At 41.7% G+C, this 15,892-nt stretch overlaps 1 protein-coding gene across 2 annotated transcripts; it reads right to left on the bottom strand.

Moving 5' to 3' along the window:
• Positions 1-521: 521 nt before the first annotated feature.
• On the bottom strand, positions 522-15,311 carry UMPS (uridine monophosphate synthetase). 2 transcript variants are annotated; one of them, XM_019023741.4, is made up of 6 exons: positions 15,082-15,311; positions 10,474-10,627; positions 7,475-8,146; positions 5,516-5,691; positions 3,446-3,560; positions 522-1,798 (listed from the first exon to the last, which is right to left on the bottom strand). In XM_019023741.4, exons 1-6 carry the CDS (start codon positions 15,235-15,237, stop codon positions 1,629-1,631), a joined length of 1,443 nt encoding a protein of 480 aa, XP_018879286.3. In that variant the 5' UTR covers positions 15,238-15,311; the 3' UTR covers positions 522-1,628. The 2 variants fall into 2 exon arrangements, with proteins under 2 accessions (XP_018879286.3, XP_063560191.1); XM_063704121.1 differs by lacking the exon at positions 15,082-15,311 and adding an exon at positions 14,111-15,041.
• Positions 15,312-15,892: the final 581 nt, after the last annotated feature.

Below are 15,892 nucleotides of genomic sequence, written 5' to 3'. Positions count from 1 at the left end.
AGCCCTGAGGGCCAACTCCCTTCCTGCTCCTTCTGTGGCCACTTCTTCCTTGAGAGTTGGTCTCTCCCACAGACAGCATTTCCCTGGAGATGCAGCACTGGGGACATGAAGCCCAAATTGGACTTTAGAGCAGAAGCTCTTGAAGTAAAAACTTCAGGAGGGAATATAATAAAAACCTGAGTTAAAAATCCTAGGCTTGAAGTCCCAGCTACTCGGGAGGCTGAGGCAGGAGAACTGCTTGAACCAGAGAGGCAGAAGTTGCAGTGAGCCGAGATCGTGCCACTGAACTCCAGCCTGGGCGACAGAGTGAGATTCTGCCTCAAAAAAAAAAAAAAAAAAAATCCTAGGCATTCCTCTGAGTCATTAGAGAAGAGTGGGCCATCAGCTGACAAGGGTGGGGAAATGGCTGATCCTGTGCCACTTCCTGCAGGTGGGCCCCAAATGAGAAGGAATGTGAGTGTGCTGGTGCAATGAGCACCGGGACGGCCCTCACCCTGCCCCTGCTCAAACACCACCTTGAATGTGGGCTTTCTCTTTATTATTAATGAAGGCTTACCTCCCCTCTACTAATGACAGTTGGGACAATTATGTGGGATCCTTAAGCAAATACCCAAATGGAATCTTAGACCTCCTAATTGTGAAGTCAGTCACAGGAAGCTGTCACTTGTGTTACCACTGGTCCATAATTGCTGACTAGGGGAAAAAATGAGCCCAAACCCCAACTCCGGTTGTTGAAATAACAGCCAGATACTAGCTCAGGAGTTGAGCTATAGTCACCTTCCCCTTCCCCACCTTCCCCTCTTTGGAGAGTGAGCAATGGCAGTTCTGGGAACCAGCCCATGTGGATACCTGGACTATCACTTTTAGGCCGGAGATGGAGGAGAATGGCTAACAATTAGATATTATTTGGGCAACACATTAGACAGAGAATACAGGACACAAGAAAAGCTGTGCTGACTTTAGCCTCTTGGTGCCCTAGAATTTTTGTCTTACTGCAATTAGGCTGGGCACAGTGGCTCACACCTGTAATCCCAGCACTTTGAGAGACTGAGGCAGGAGGATCGCTTGAGCCCAGGAGTTGAGACCAGCCTGGGTAACATGGCAAGACCTCATCTCTACAAATAATAAAGAAATTTAGCTGGACGTGGTGGTGCATGCCTATAGCACCAGCTAATCTGGAAGCTGAGGTGGGAGGATCACCTGGGAGGTCGAGGCTGCAATGAGCCGTGATCTCACCACTGCACTCCATCCTGGGCAACAGAGTGAGATCCTGTCTCGAAAAAAATTAAAAAATAAATAAAAGAATAACAAAGCAGTCTAGTCCCATGGAGAGATAGGAAGGATCCTCAAATGTGGAAGACCCTAACCCAGACAGGACTGTGGCTGTCTAACAAACACCAGTCTCAAAAAAAGCAAGCTTAAGAATGAACTTATTATAGTATCAATGCAGTGATTACAAATTACTCAATATTTCCTAAAGACCATGAGAACTCCAGAACCCATTCTTACACAAGCCCTGTGGAAGAATCCAAGCAGGAATAATTGGATTATTTCCAGCCAGTGACTTTCAGGAGGACCACGTATCTTCAATGTCTTCACATTGTATCTGAAAAATGTATCTGAAGCACTCAAACACCAAGTCTACTCAAATACGCTTCCCAAGCAGCTTTTCTGTACATCTCTGCTGCTTCCAGACGATCAGCTGCTGAGATTATGCCACGACCTACAATGATGATATCGGAACCTCGTTTGCCAATAACTTCTTGTGGGCTATTGTACTGTTGGCCAAGATTATCTCCTGCAAGAAACACAAAAATTGTTTCACATAATACAAAAATCGGAAAACCTGTCACTTGACTTCTCTGAAAAAGTATCTAACCAGCTTTAAATAAAAACATGCCCCTACTTTCGTTCCCCTTTTGTACAGCAACTGGGTAAAAACAGGAGCTGACGAGACTCACCGGGTAGGCCAGAGACGTCAAATGGAGAAAGATGCTCACCAACTCCTTTTCAATGGTAAAGTTTATTTTATTTATTTATTTATTTATTTTTATTTATTTATTTTTTTGAGACGGAGTCTCGCTCTGTCACCCAGGCTGGAGTGCAGTGGTGCTATCTCGGCTCACTGCAAGCTCTGCCTCCCAGGTTCACGCCATTCTCCTGCCTCAGCCTCCCAAGTAGCTGGGACTACAGGCGCCCGCCACCACGCCTGGCTAATTTTTTGTATTTTTTAGTAGAGATGGAGTTTCACCGTGTTAGCCGGGATGGTCTCGATCTCCTGACCTCATGATCCGCCCGCCTCAGCCTCCCAAAGTGCTGGGATTACAGGCATGAGCTACTGCGCCTGGCCCTATTTATTTATTTTATTTATTTTTTTGAGACAGAGTCTTGCTCTGTCACCCAGGCTGGAGTGCAATGGCACAATCTCAGCTCGCTGCAACCCCCGCCTCCCGGATTCAAGCGATTCTCCTGCCTCAGCCTCCCGAGTAGCTGGGATTACAAGCGTGCACCACCACACCCAGCTAATTTTTGTATTTTGAGTAGAGACAGGGTTTCACCATGTCGGCCAAGCTGGTCTTGAACTCCTGACCTCAGGTGATCTGCCCACCTCGGCCTCACAAAGTGCTGGGATTACGAGCGTGAGCCACCGCACCCAGCCTTATTTATTTTATCATTATTTTTTCATGTAATTTTTTTCCAGAAGCATAAATTCAAGTTGCCCTAAATATTCACTCCCTCAATGTCAAATTTTAGATCATCTGTAGCTTAACAATATATTAAAAAAAGAAGTAAAACTCATATATTGCCAAGAAAGGTTCAATATCAAAAAAATACAATAAAGATTGGCCTCACAATTGAAGAAAATTTTAGCACACATCTTAGAATCACCACAAGGCACTGTTGAGCAAGTCTAACCTGACCACTACCATACACAAGAACCCCATCAAGTGGTCACACAGACTATCCATAAACCCGAATCCTTAAATTTTGCTTTTTTATTAAATTCCACTGTTCCAGAAGCATTCTGTTAAATGGCTTATTATCTTCCAAATCCAAGATACTTTAAGTATTCTTAAAAGCCTAGACCCTAACTATAATATCTAGTCAAACAATTATTAGGGCTTACGAATAAGGGCTTATAAGTACAGAGTGTTTACTCTGTGCCAAGACATTGTGTTAAATATTCTACATGTTATCTCATTAAAGCATCTTGATTACCTTATGAGGTCAATACTGTTATCATCCCCATTTTACAGACAAATTAGACTAAAAGAAGTAAACTGACTTGTCCAAAGATACATAGTTACCAAAGGGCTCATTCATTATTGTTCTAGACTAAGAAGGCTTTTCTTAAGCAAGTGTATAATAACATGCAAAGTTTTATTTTGCCTGCCATGGGTAAAGAAGCATTTTTGGAAGAGCCACGACCAGTGACCAGATTTACCTCCTGCTTCCAACTGAACTCCTGGAGTCAAGTGAAGAAATTCTGGTTTCATGCTTACTCGCGAGCCAGAAATAAAACCAACAACAAATTCAGAGTGCTCCTCAGCCATTCTAACCTAAATGGAATGTAATAGGACATATTATAAGAAAACAGTTAATCACACAGAATAAAAGTAAAAATATGCTCTATTTTTTCAAAACTTAAAAAAAAAAAAAAAAAGACATGAGGTCTCCCTATATTGCCCTGGCTGGTCTTGAACCCCTGGGCTCAAGGGATCCTCCTACCTTGGCCTCCCAAAGTGCTGGGGTTACAGGTGTAAGTCACCATGCCTGGCTTATGCTCTATTATCTAGTTAGAAACTTTGCTGTATTATAGATGCCTTTTCTCATTCCTTATATATAAAGTTACTATATCTGAAACAGGTCATCTTAGATAGAAACCATAATAAAACACATCTGCTTCATTAAGACTCTGAGATGACCCTTTCCCTTCCCTTCCCGCAATAAACCATACGTAAAGCAGAAATCCTATACTATATGCATCTAAAATCAAGATGCTGCATAATTTCTTATTTCTAATAATGCTTGGTGACCCACCTACTTCCAAAAAGGATTTGAGGCGAGTACTCTAGAACATATTATAATGGTATGAAACCACATTCAAGGCTTACTATCTACAGACGGGGTACTCCATATCCAAAGGCAGCTGTCATGTAAAGAACAGCTACGCTTTCAAGAGCTAAAGAAATCTCACCTCTACCACTTTCCCTCTTCTGTAACATCAACTGGTCTCCCCAGTTTCTATACTATTATCTCACATTCATAAAAGTCTCTTTAGAAGGTCTGCCTGGCTTTCTGATTCGGTAGGTACTCTCCCCGAGACGTGACTCCCATACTTCCCTTCTTATTTGATACTTCCCGGAGACCAGACTCAGTACCACCACTGCACTCCAGCCTCGGTACTTCGAGACCTGAGACACACATTGATACATTCATTCTTGCCACCAAGTACTACTGCCAACAAACAAGTCATGTCTTGCCCTTGAGCCAGACCCAGACTCCCAGAATGCCAAATATTAAAACTGACTCATGGCCCCTGTGATTTTGAGACTTGGGAAATCAGACATTTATAGTCAATTCAGGGATAGGGTTAAAACCTGACTGTAGGGCCATATGAGTTAAGTCTCCAGATAGTCTGAAATAATATGAAAAAATGGAAATCCTTTACTTCTAGAATCTTCACATGGGGATTCTCTTGGGGCTTTTCATTTTTAAAAAAATCATGGGGATTTTCTTGGGGCTTTTTATTTTTAATTTTTTTTGACAGGCTCTTACTCTTGCCCAGGCTGAGGTAAAGTGGCATGATCATGGCTCCCTGCAGCCTTGAACTTCAAGCTCAAGCGATCCTCCCACCTCAGCCTCCCAAGCAGCTGGGACTATAGGCACGTACCACCATGCCTGGTTATTTTCTTTTTCATTTTTTTGTAGAGACGAGATCTCACTATGACGTCCAACTCCTGGCCTCAAGCAATCCTCCCGCCTTGGCCTCCCAAAATGCTAGGATTACAGGTGTGAGCAACTGCGCCCAGCCCCCCATGGCAATTTTTTAAAAGTAATATTATATTCTAAAATATCTGACAAGAATAAGAGAAAGCCACTGCACGTGGGCTGCTGTCATGGGAATGTGCATCTCTGTAGGACTTGGGAGATTCTGAGAAACTGCATGTCTGGGAAGCTCTTCTCATCTTCTCTCAATTCATGGTAAGATGAAAAAGACATTATCTTAAAGTCCTGGTAGATTTAGTAAGCGTTTGTTTGACTAACCATCTGGGTCTCAAAGTTTCTCTTGGAGTATAAATCAAATTCTTGAAGTGTCCACTACATGATATAAAATGCTATTAACTATCAAGGAATTCTATCCAACTAGTATTAATATACTGTCACACTAACAAGAGCTGGATTTTTTTCTGGCAGAGGTTCCAGAAACGCCAGATTAGGAGATATCTTCTTGCCCTACAGCATGCAGCATAGCAGCCCCTGCCCCCTCTCACCCAGTCCCCCCACCACTTACCGCTGCTCTAGTGTAGTCCCCAGTGGCCAGGGAGCCGGTGGAGCTCATTTCCGCAATAAGGAGGCACCCCCGATGCAAAGGCAGGCCCACTTCTTGCAGGCCTTTCACAACTCCTGAGCCTGGCACCACGTGAGCATTTACTAGATCTGCCCAGGAAGCTATTTTAAAGATACCTCCTAAGAAGAAGGGGGAAAAAAGATATTTGCTGATTTTCAAACAAAACCTCTAACCTCTTGTCCAATCAACCAACTATAATATGAAATAATCTCCCAGTAACATGTTAATGAGAGAATCAAACTCTTCAGGAACTTTAGTGATTATCAGCAGACCCATGGTTCCATCTGTGAAAACTGTATCTGTTATTCAGGTAAGTAGCTGGGTGAGAGATCACAATGAGAAAAAACTTTCAAGGTCTGCACTTGGCTTATCTGGAACACTAACAGGACTGTTTTTCCTTGAAGGCTGAAGCTCATGACCACAAATAAAGCTCATGCTATTAGAAAGGGACTCCAGTGAAGACAAACATTTATTGATGTCAAGGATAACATTTAAAAATTCCTCTTGAAGCTGGGCATGGTGGCTCATGCTTGTAATCCCAGTACTTTGGGAGGCTGAGGTGGGCAGATTGCTTGAGTTTAGGAGTTCGAGACCAGCCTGGGCAACATGGCAAAACTCCATCTCTACCAAAAATACAAAAAAATTAGCTAGGTGTGGTGGCGCATGCCTGTGGTCCCAGCTACTTGGGAGGCTGAGGTGGGAGGATCACTTGAGCCCAGGAGGTGGAGGTTGCAGTGAGTCAAGATTGCACCACTGCACTCCAGCCTGGGCGACACAGCAAGACCCCATCTCAAAAAAAAAAAATAATAAAAATAAAATTCTTCTTGAAGATGACAAGTTTTCACTCTGCAGGGGTCTCTCAGCAGCTTTACTATCGCTCAATATTTCTACATGTTCCTTAGATCTCCTTAGCTATCTAATTTCAATAGGCAACTATATTCCCTTTAAAAGCGGACAGTAACAAGCCTGATTTTCAAAAAAACTCTATGCAAGCTGAAGAAAGTTTGTATAAAACTCTTATGTCAGTCAATCAGCTAAAGTAAGCCAGGTAATGTGATGAGGGCAGGACATCTTAAGCACATGAAGAAGTCACTTAAAGACAAATCTATTTTAAAGAAATAGCTTATGAACATGCATACATTAAAGACAAGTTACCTCAAAGATGCCTACAAAAAATGTTATATAACACAACCAAATATCTGTTACAAGGTTAAGTGAAAAATGCATTAAATATAGTCTGATCACACAGTTGTAAAAACATAGACAGAAATTTGCATAGAATAGGCAGTAGAACTAAGCATTTTTCTCAACCAACACATGCACTACTTTGAGTCCCTATTTGATATAAGAAAAATCTTTAAATAATGTTTATCGATAGAACTTTTTCTGCTACAAATAAATCTTACCATTTTATATTTCTTTTTCATTGTTTCCTTTATGTGGAATTTTCATTCAAAACATCATATTCTGCCAAGGACATCTGTCCAATTTGCTTGCCCAGACACATACCCTTCTTCTGGTACTAGCACATCCATTTTCTTTAAGGAAATTATCCCTGCCTGGTTCTTATTTCAAGAAGGTCATACAGAGTTAACAACCTCACAGTTGCAGAGCAAATTGCCCAGGCTAGTTAATGAAGGTATTCTACATCCCAAGCTAGAGTGATTGGTTTGGGGTGAGCATGCAGAGTATGCCTACCTGAGAAAGAAGTCAACAGAGAAGAAAGCAGAGCTGAGAGATGGAGAGAAAGCAAGTCATGAAGATATCACTTGAGCTCCTGGATCCAACCACGCTTGACAGCCTGCTCTATGAATGGACTTTCAATGACATGAGCATTTCCTTTTTCTTCTTCAGTTTAAGCTGGATTTCTGATTCTTGCAGATTCCTGAATAATACACTTACCTTCATACTGCTTTTTCACTGTGTTTCCTATATCTGCAAACTTCCGGTCTTCAAATATCAAGAACTCATGGCGTTTTGCCAGAGTTATCAACTCCTTCATCACATCCAGAGTAAAATCATTCAAAATATCTACATGAGTCTTCAGCATGCAGATACTAGGTCCTAAAGCATCTGCTAGCTCCAACAGCTCTCTGGCCTCTGAAACATCAGCAGATAGACACAGATTGGTCTCCTTCTTTTGCATAAGCCTGAGAAGCTTCGATGCAACTGGGTGGATCCTGGGCAGCTCTGCACGTGCACCGAAGCTGAGTTCTTTGGGTGCTTCCTTTATAGAAAGGGGAGAACCATTATGATTCGCTGCCACAAAGACATTCTCCTGAATAAACCTCTTCACTCTCCCAACTGTCTCAGCATCAATTTTTTTCTGCTGCTCGAGAATCTCCAGCATTTTGGACAATGTACACACTGAGTGGAGGCGGATCCCGTGCATCTGCAACTTGTCCTTGCCTCCCTGCTCTCTGTCCAACAGCACTATGGCATCAGTGACCTTCAAGCCCTCCTTCTGAAGAACCTCAACAGTTTCCAAAACACTAGATCCACTGGTGACAACATCTTCAATGATTAAACAGGTTTCTCCTGGATTAATAGTTCCTTCTACAAGACGCTTAGTTCCTAGAAAAGAAAAAATTTTGCTGATTCCAAATTTAAATATGTATGTATATGTGTGTATATACGTACACACACTCTGTATACAAAACTTGCCAGTTACACATACAGTATATGTGTATACCAATTCTGTATACCAAACTTGCTAGTTGCACATACAGTATATTTATGTATAAAGCCAACTCTGTATACCAAACTTGCCAGTTACACATACAGTATATTTATAGTAAATCAAGTAAATTATTTCACATTATAAACACTGCTTAATGTGTTTTATGATCAAATTTTCAAATAGAGAGGTTTTTTTTTTACTTTAAAAAAATCTGTTTTATCATAGAGATGAGGTCTCACTATGTTGTCTAGGCTGGTCTTGAACTCCTGAGCTCAAGTGATCCTCCCGCCTCAGCCTCCCAAAATGCTAGGATTATAGGTGTGAGCCACCACGTCCAGCCTAAATACAGAGTTTCTTACAGCAAGATCACCTAGATCAAGGAAAGTTATGAAACAGAATAATCCAGTATCATGAATGAAATAATTCCTTTTTCCATCAAAGTATTTTAAGTTCACTATTCAAGATCAGCCAAATAATTGACTTTTTGAAGATACAAATTCAGAAGGAAAAATATTCAGCAATCATTTAGACCCATTACTACAATCTAAAGAATTATATAATGCAACGTGATTAAATATACACTTCTCTACCCAAATCCCACTAGACTATTTTCAGATAATCTACAAAATGTACATAACTTGGGCTGTAGACTTTAGACTCATCAAATCCTTTCCGCTTCTTGAACAACTGGTAAGTTTAACTGAATCAGCTTAAGCTAGAACACAAGACTGCAAGTATTTATAGTATATTTAAAAATGCATAATTTCATAGAAACATTTTTTAAAACATAAAATAAGAAAATAGAAATAAGAGTTTTCTTATGGGTAGGGATTCATACAGTTTTTTTTTAGCTCAGAAAATCTCAGCTGGGTGCAGTGGCTCACACCTGTAATCCCAGCACTTCGGGAGGATGAGGCAGGAGGATGGCTTGAGACCAGGAGTTCAAGACCAGCCTGGGCAACAGAGTGAGACCTTGTCTCAAAAAAACAAAAAACAAAAACAGAAAAACTAACACTGCCCTTACGCCACAAAAACTCAACTGTTTCTTTTTTTTAAATCATAAAAATTTTTAGAATGCATCTGTAGAAGAAGGATTTGTTTTAAAAAAAGTAACAAAACACTAATAAACCAACATAAACAAAAAAGCCCATTAATTCCTTACTATCATTAAGATTGCTTTTCAGGTTTTATTTATTTATTTTTTGACAGTCTTGCTCTGTCACCCAGGGTGCAGTGCAGTGGCATAATCATAGCTCACTGCAACCTTCAGCTCCTGGGCTCAAGGCATCCTCCTGCCTCAGCCTCCCATGTAACTGTGATACTCAGCTAATTTTGTATTCTTTTTTTATTTTTGTAGAGACAAATGTTGCCAAAGCTGGTCTCAAACTCCTGGGCTCAAGCTATCCTCCCACCTTGGCCTCCCAAAGTGCTGGGATTACAAGTGTGAGCCACTGTGCCTGGCCAATTTTCAGGGTTTTTTTTTGTTTGAAATAGGGTCTCACTTTGTCGCCCAGGCTGGAGTGCAGTGGCGCAATCTCAGCTCATTGCAACCTCCACCTCCTGGGTTCAAGCGCATCTCCTGCCTCAGCCTCTCCAGTAGCTGGGACTACAGGTGCATACCACCACGCCCAGCTAATTTTTGTATTTTTAGTAGAGACGGAGTTTTACCATGTTGGTCAGGCTGGTCTTGAACTCCTGACCTGAAGTGATCCGCCTACCTCGGCCTCCAAAAGTGCTGGGATTACAGGCGTGAGCCATGGTGCCTGGACAAATTTTCGGGTTTTAAAGCAAGTCACCTGATAATCTATTGCCATGAACCCACAAAAATATCTCTCTGAGGTGTTTACACTGCTTTATGAGAGTAATTTTATCCATGGATTACTTTTCATGAAGTTTAAATACAAACATACTGGGAAAGTATGTGCTGTTACAACATTTTGCTGATGAGGGAAGGGCTGGTAAAAAAAAAAAAAATGTTGGAGTTTCATAGATACAGTACCAAAAAAAGCACTTTTCATTTCCTAATCAATACAAAGCATTTCACCCCAAGTCTAAAAAAAGGAAGGTGACTTATAGTAACAATTATAAATTCTACAAGCAGTAACAACTTAAAGAACTCAAGATGACTCTGGTAAAACATTAGTGCACAGAAGCGGAAAAATTCTAAGAGTATGATGTTACAGATTAATTAATTTCATGCTTTATGTTACTTTTATTTTACCATAATCCTTTGTTTCTTTCCTTCTAATAAGCATTGGAATTTGATTGGTTGAACAGATAACCGTAGCCAATGGCAAAGCTGTATAAGGCACTCCACACACGGTGTCAAAACTGATCCCTGCATTTTGGGCAGTTTGGAATAAAATATCTGCAACCTGTAAGAAAATGAACACATAAACAATGTTTTATTGTAACTATTTTATTTTATATTTTTTATTTTTTGAGATGGAGTCTCGCCCTGTTGCCCAGGCTGGAATGCAGTGGTGCGATCTCGGCTCACTGCAACCTCTGCCTCCCAGGTTCAAGTGATTCTCCTGCCCCAGCCTCCCAAGGAGCTGAGATTACAGGCGTGCGCCCCTACACCCAGCTAATTTTTTTGTATTTTTAGTAGAGATGGGGTTTCACTATGTTGGTCAGGCTGGCCTCGAACTCTTGGCCTTGTGATCCACCTGCCTCGGCCTCCCAAAGTGCTGGGATTACAGGCGTGAGCCACTGCGCCCAGCCTATTGTAACTATTTTAAATAGTGTATAAACATGTAACAACGTAACAGAAAAGACAGTAATAAACTAGTGGGGGTAAGTCTCAAACTTGATTGGAGAAAAAAAAAATGCCTTTTTATTACCCTCTCCATAAACCCAGTACACAAATATAAATCTAAAAACACAAGAATGAATCTATTCAACCAGACTCAGAATCTGCTCTGAAGGCAACCTGAGATGTGCTGGGGAATCTCATGATGTTGACCCCAAAGACTAAGGACGATCCCGACTTCCTGGTTTCCTCAGTAACCCATTAGGCTGAGTATCTAAACCTATCATCTTTTAGTTATATATCCTGAAAGAAGCCTTCAATTAGGAAGTTTCATAAATACAGACTATTGTGTGAATTGCTATTTTATAATCTCCTTTTCCACATAAATCATCATATTTTAATGTTAGGATACATATTCCCACCCAAGACCACCTCATTTTTTTTTTAAAAAAGCAAACAGTCACTGAGTTGCTTTGTGAACTAGATCATAGGTTTACACCAGTACTTCTAAAGAGTAAACAAACAAACAAACAAAAACTATGACTATTTTAAGTTGCAGAGAATGTAATTTCTAGTACTAAAAATATTAACATATTATCTTAGAACTGTTTTATCACTCTTTTTAAGGGATAAACTTGGAATACAAATGCTAGTGACTGGATATCCACCATCTCCATTTAAAAAAACAAAACATGAAATTGCTGGACTATGAAAAGTTTAAAATTTTTTACATCTTTTTCCAACTCATATTTTCACTCCACTGTGTCCACAGAATTTTATTCTAAAGTAATATATGATTATACTTGAAAAGCTTTTACTGATCCCTCTGTCATACTTGTCTATACGTATGTAAACTGAAATTTAAAATGGTAATTAAAAAAAAATTTCCCATGACCATAAGTCTCTAGATGTCAAGAATTCTTCTGTAGCTCTCTCAGGTCCTTACTTCCAAGATGACAAAGAAAAGAAAGGAACAATGATCGTGCCAAAAAGGGCTGTGGCCAGTAGTGGCACATACTATGTCCGATGCATGCCCAAGGAAAAGACCATTAAGAAGCTCGTCGTGCAAAACATAGTAGAGGCCGCAGCAGTCAGGGACATTACTGCAGTGAGCAACTTTGCCTCCTATGTTCTTCCCAAGCTGTATGCGAAGCTACATTAAGGTGTGAGTTGTGCCATTCACAGCAAGGCAGTCAGTAATCCATCTTGTGAATCCCACAAGGACCAAATACCCCAATCTGATTTAAACCTGTGGGTGCTGCCTCATGACCCTCACCAAAGCCCATGTAAGGAGCTGAATCCTTAAGGACTGAAGAGAAACTATTCTCTTGAGGAAAAGAAAATGGAAATTGTACTTTTTAAAGAAGAGAATTCTTCCGTATATCATTAAATTATTACAAGCATATGATTAATTAAAACATGATTTGCAAATTTTGACGGATAAAAACAGATTTGGAAAATGCATTTTTAGTGAGTTAATGCTACCTTTCCTCTCCAATTACTTTATGTACACTAATGTGTATATAGTACTATAGTCAAATATCACTTATTATCACTTATTAAGGGAAGTTAGAGTTTAGCATAAATTATATTGCTTTTTGGGGTGTAAATACTGAGAAATTCTATTCGCTTAAGATGTGAAAAGAAGTTTTGTTATACCCAAGTCTCTCCATGTTTTGAACTCCTCCCCAGTTAATCACCAAAATACACATACACACACACACACACACACACACACACACACCATGATCTAGTTATCAAAAAACTTCTTCTGTCATTTATCAGCTGGCTTATTAAAATAAATCAATTTTTCCCTAGAAAATCCTTAGTAATTCTCCACATTGCTAAGATACACCATAGCAAGATTCTGGATGGTGAGAAGTTAATAGTCCAAAGTACCACAACCTTAATAGTCCAACCTATCTTCAATACTTTTTACAATAACCACACAAAGTGGTCCCTAGTGAACATAAACCCTTAAGTGGGCTGAGGAAACTTATATGTCTTCTTGATAGAACTTTCTGCAGTGATGGAAATGTTCTCTATCTTTGCAGTCCAATGTGATAGCCACTGGCCATATATGACTATTTAAACTTAAAAATTCATAATGCTCAATAGTAACACGTGGCTAGTAGCAAACTGTATTGGAAAGCATATTTACGGCCCTCTACTCAGTGTGGTCTGCAGTTTCAGCTGGCAGTTTGTTAGAAATGCACAACCTCAGGTCCAGTCTCAGAGCTACAGAACTGGATTCTGCATTTTAACAAAATTCCCAGGTAATTCATATATACTCAAAGTTGAGAAGCACTGTATTAGAAACCTCTAATTTGTACAAAAATTTTCCTTATATTGACTAAAAACCTGCTTTCCCAATATGTCCACCTTCTAGTCTTAATTATTGCTTCTGGCTGCACAGTGCAAAATTCAACTCCCCTTTCCAAACAGCCCTTCCAAGTGTGGACCTAAAAGGAAGAGGCTGAGGCAAAATTAATATGAGTAGTTGCCCTGACTATAGGCTTCGATTACAGTAGTTACAAGTGGATTTTTAAAGCAAAAGAAGGGGCAGTTCCTATATTCACCAAGAATTTGCATTGAAATAACAGGAGGTAGCCCGGGGGTGGCACCAGGCATTTGTAGTCCCAGCTACTTGGGAGGCCGCCAAGGCAGGAGGATCTTTTGAGGCCAGGAGTTTGAGACGAGCCTGGGCAGTATGGTGAGACCTCCTCTCTACAAAAAAAAAAAAATTTTAATTTGGTGGGCATGATGGCACATGCCTGTAGTTCCAGCTACTCAGAGGTTGAGGTAAGAGGATCTCTCTCTCTTTTTTTTTTTCTGAGACAGTCTCCCTCTGTTGCCCAGGCTGGAGTGCAGTTGCTCAATCTCGGCTAACTGCAGCCTCCTGATTCTTCTGCCTCAGCCTCCTGAGTAGCTGGGATTACAGGTGTGCACCACCACGCCCAGCTAATTTTTGCGTTTTCAGTAGAGACGGGGTTTCACCATGTTGGCCAGGCTGGTCTCGAACTCCAGACCTTGTGATCCACCCGCCTCAGCCTCCCAAAGAAAGCCTCCCAAAGTTGGGACTACAGGCATGAGCCCCTGTGCTCACCCGAGGCAGGAAGATCTCTTAAGGCCAGGAGTTCCAGGCTGCAGTGAGCTATGATCACAGAGCTGCACTCCAGCCTGGGTGACGTAAGAGAGATCCCATCTAAAAAATAAATAAAATAATAACACAAGCGATTGATGAGCTATACATTGTTCTTTGTATCACAAATTCCAGGTACATTAAGATAATGGGGGAAGCAGCTAGTCAGGGACAAAATTCCTTTAAATAATTGTCCCGGGGCTGCATAGGGGAGTACGGTTGAAGTCTCTCTGGGCTCTGATAAATTTTGTATACATCACAGAGTTCTGGTTGTTCTATTTTCCTTTTCTCACCAGTAATTTCCCAGCTACTGAATTCTCTGCCTACCCACGTTTTCCCGGTCTATTTGTTTGTTTTTTGAGGGCAGGGTCTCACTTGTCGCCCAGGCTGGAGTGCAGTGGCGCAATGACAGCTCATTGCAGCCTTGACCTCCCAGGCTCAGGTGATCCTCCCACCTCAGCGTCCCAGGCGTGCGCCACCACACCCAGCTAATTTTTTGTAGAGACGGGGTCTCGTCATGTTGCCCAGGCTGGTCTCGAACTCCTGGGGCTCAGGTGATCTGCCCACTTAGGCATCCCAAAGTGCTGGTATTACACTCACGAGGCACCACGCCCGGCCGCAAGTCTAATTTTCTTAGAGTTAAATATACAGAATTCATTCAAGTGTGCTTCAGTGCCAGAAAGGGTTCCAAACTGGGTTTCCCGACCTTTGCAAAACACGTGTCTAAGCCTGTGGGTGAAAGAACAGACGACTCTCGAGGAGCCCAACCCCTGGCCTCTGTGCTTCTCATGCTTACTCCCCAAACCAAGAGTAGGGTCGGTCTGCCTGCTTGGCTCTTTTGCTCTCACTCACGGCCCAACTCCTGTCACCCTCTTCCATTTCCTTGTCCTCTTTCCCGCCACCAAGCCCTGTCCTTTCCCTTCCTAGGCCAGCACCTGACTCAGAAGACGCGGTCGAGACACGATGCCCCGCAGATCGATGTAGATGGGGGAGGAGAGCCCGCTCTTCAGCACGAAGTCCCCAAACTTGAAAGCCTGCACGTCGTACAGACCCGTCACCAATGGCCCCAAAGCTGCACGAGCGGCCGCCATTGTCGCTCGCTGCCTGTTTGCTTCAAACTCCCAGGCGCCCCGGGCCTCCGGCGCCCCGATGACGTCGCCCGCGAAGTCCCGCCTCTTCCGCCTGTCTCGTCTGCAGCTTCCCGGGCTTGCTGCACCCGTGGGTTTCCCCGGGCTCAAGGGTCAGGTGGATGGTAGCGAACCTAGCGCCAGTTTGTGCTTCTCCTGGTTTCTTCTGGATGGGGTCGCTGGGGTTCAAAGCCCAGAACAGCTAGATTGACTGTAGGATCATGAAGTCCAACCTTTCATGAGAGTTTGCATAAATCCTGTCCATTTTTTAATAGCCAATGCCTTCTCGACTAGTTCTCTTAATTATCTCTACTCCTTGGCCTAACATGTTATATTTGCTAGTTATTAGCCACGATTTACCCCGCATGTTTCTCCAAATAGCATATAAGTTATCAAAGACAGGGACCTTTACTCAATTCTTTTATTAACTTCATAGCATCTAGTACGTGACAATTTCATAGCAGTTTGCACATAGGAATATATAGCACTTAGATCATTACAGTATTCATTACCTCTTTTGTCTGTACTCTGCTTCCTGGAGGAGTACTTTTTTATTCCCTTTGGCGTATCTCAAATGCTTAGGTAATAGGTGTAGAAAAGGTAAGGGAGGGAAGGAGGA

Source organism: Gorilla gorilla, chromosome 2, assembly GCF_029281585.2.
Source record: "Gorilla gorilla gorilla isolate KB3781 chromosome 2, NHGRI_mGorGor1-v2.1_pri, whole genome shotgun sequence".
NCBI lineage: Eukaryota > Metazoa > Chordata > Mammalia > Primates > Hominidae > Gorilla > Gorilla gorilla.
This window is presented reverse-complemented; position numbering and strand designations above follow the sequence as displayed.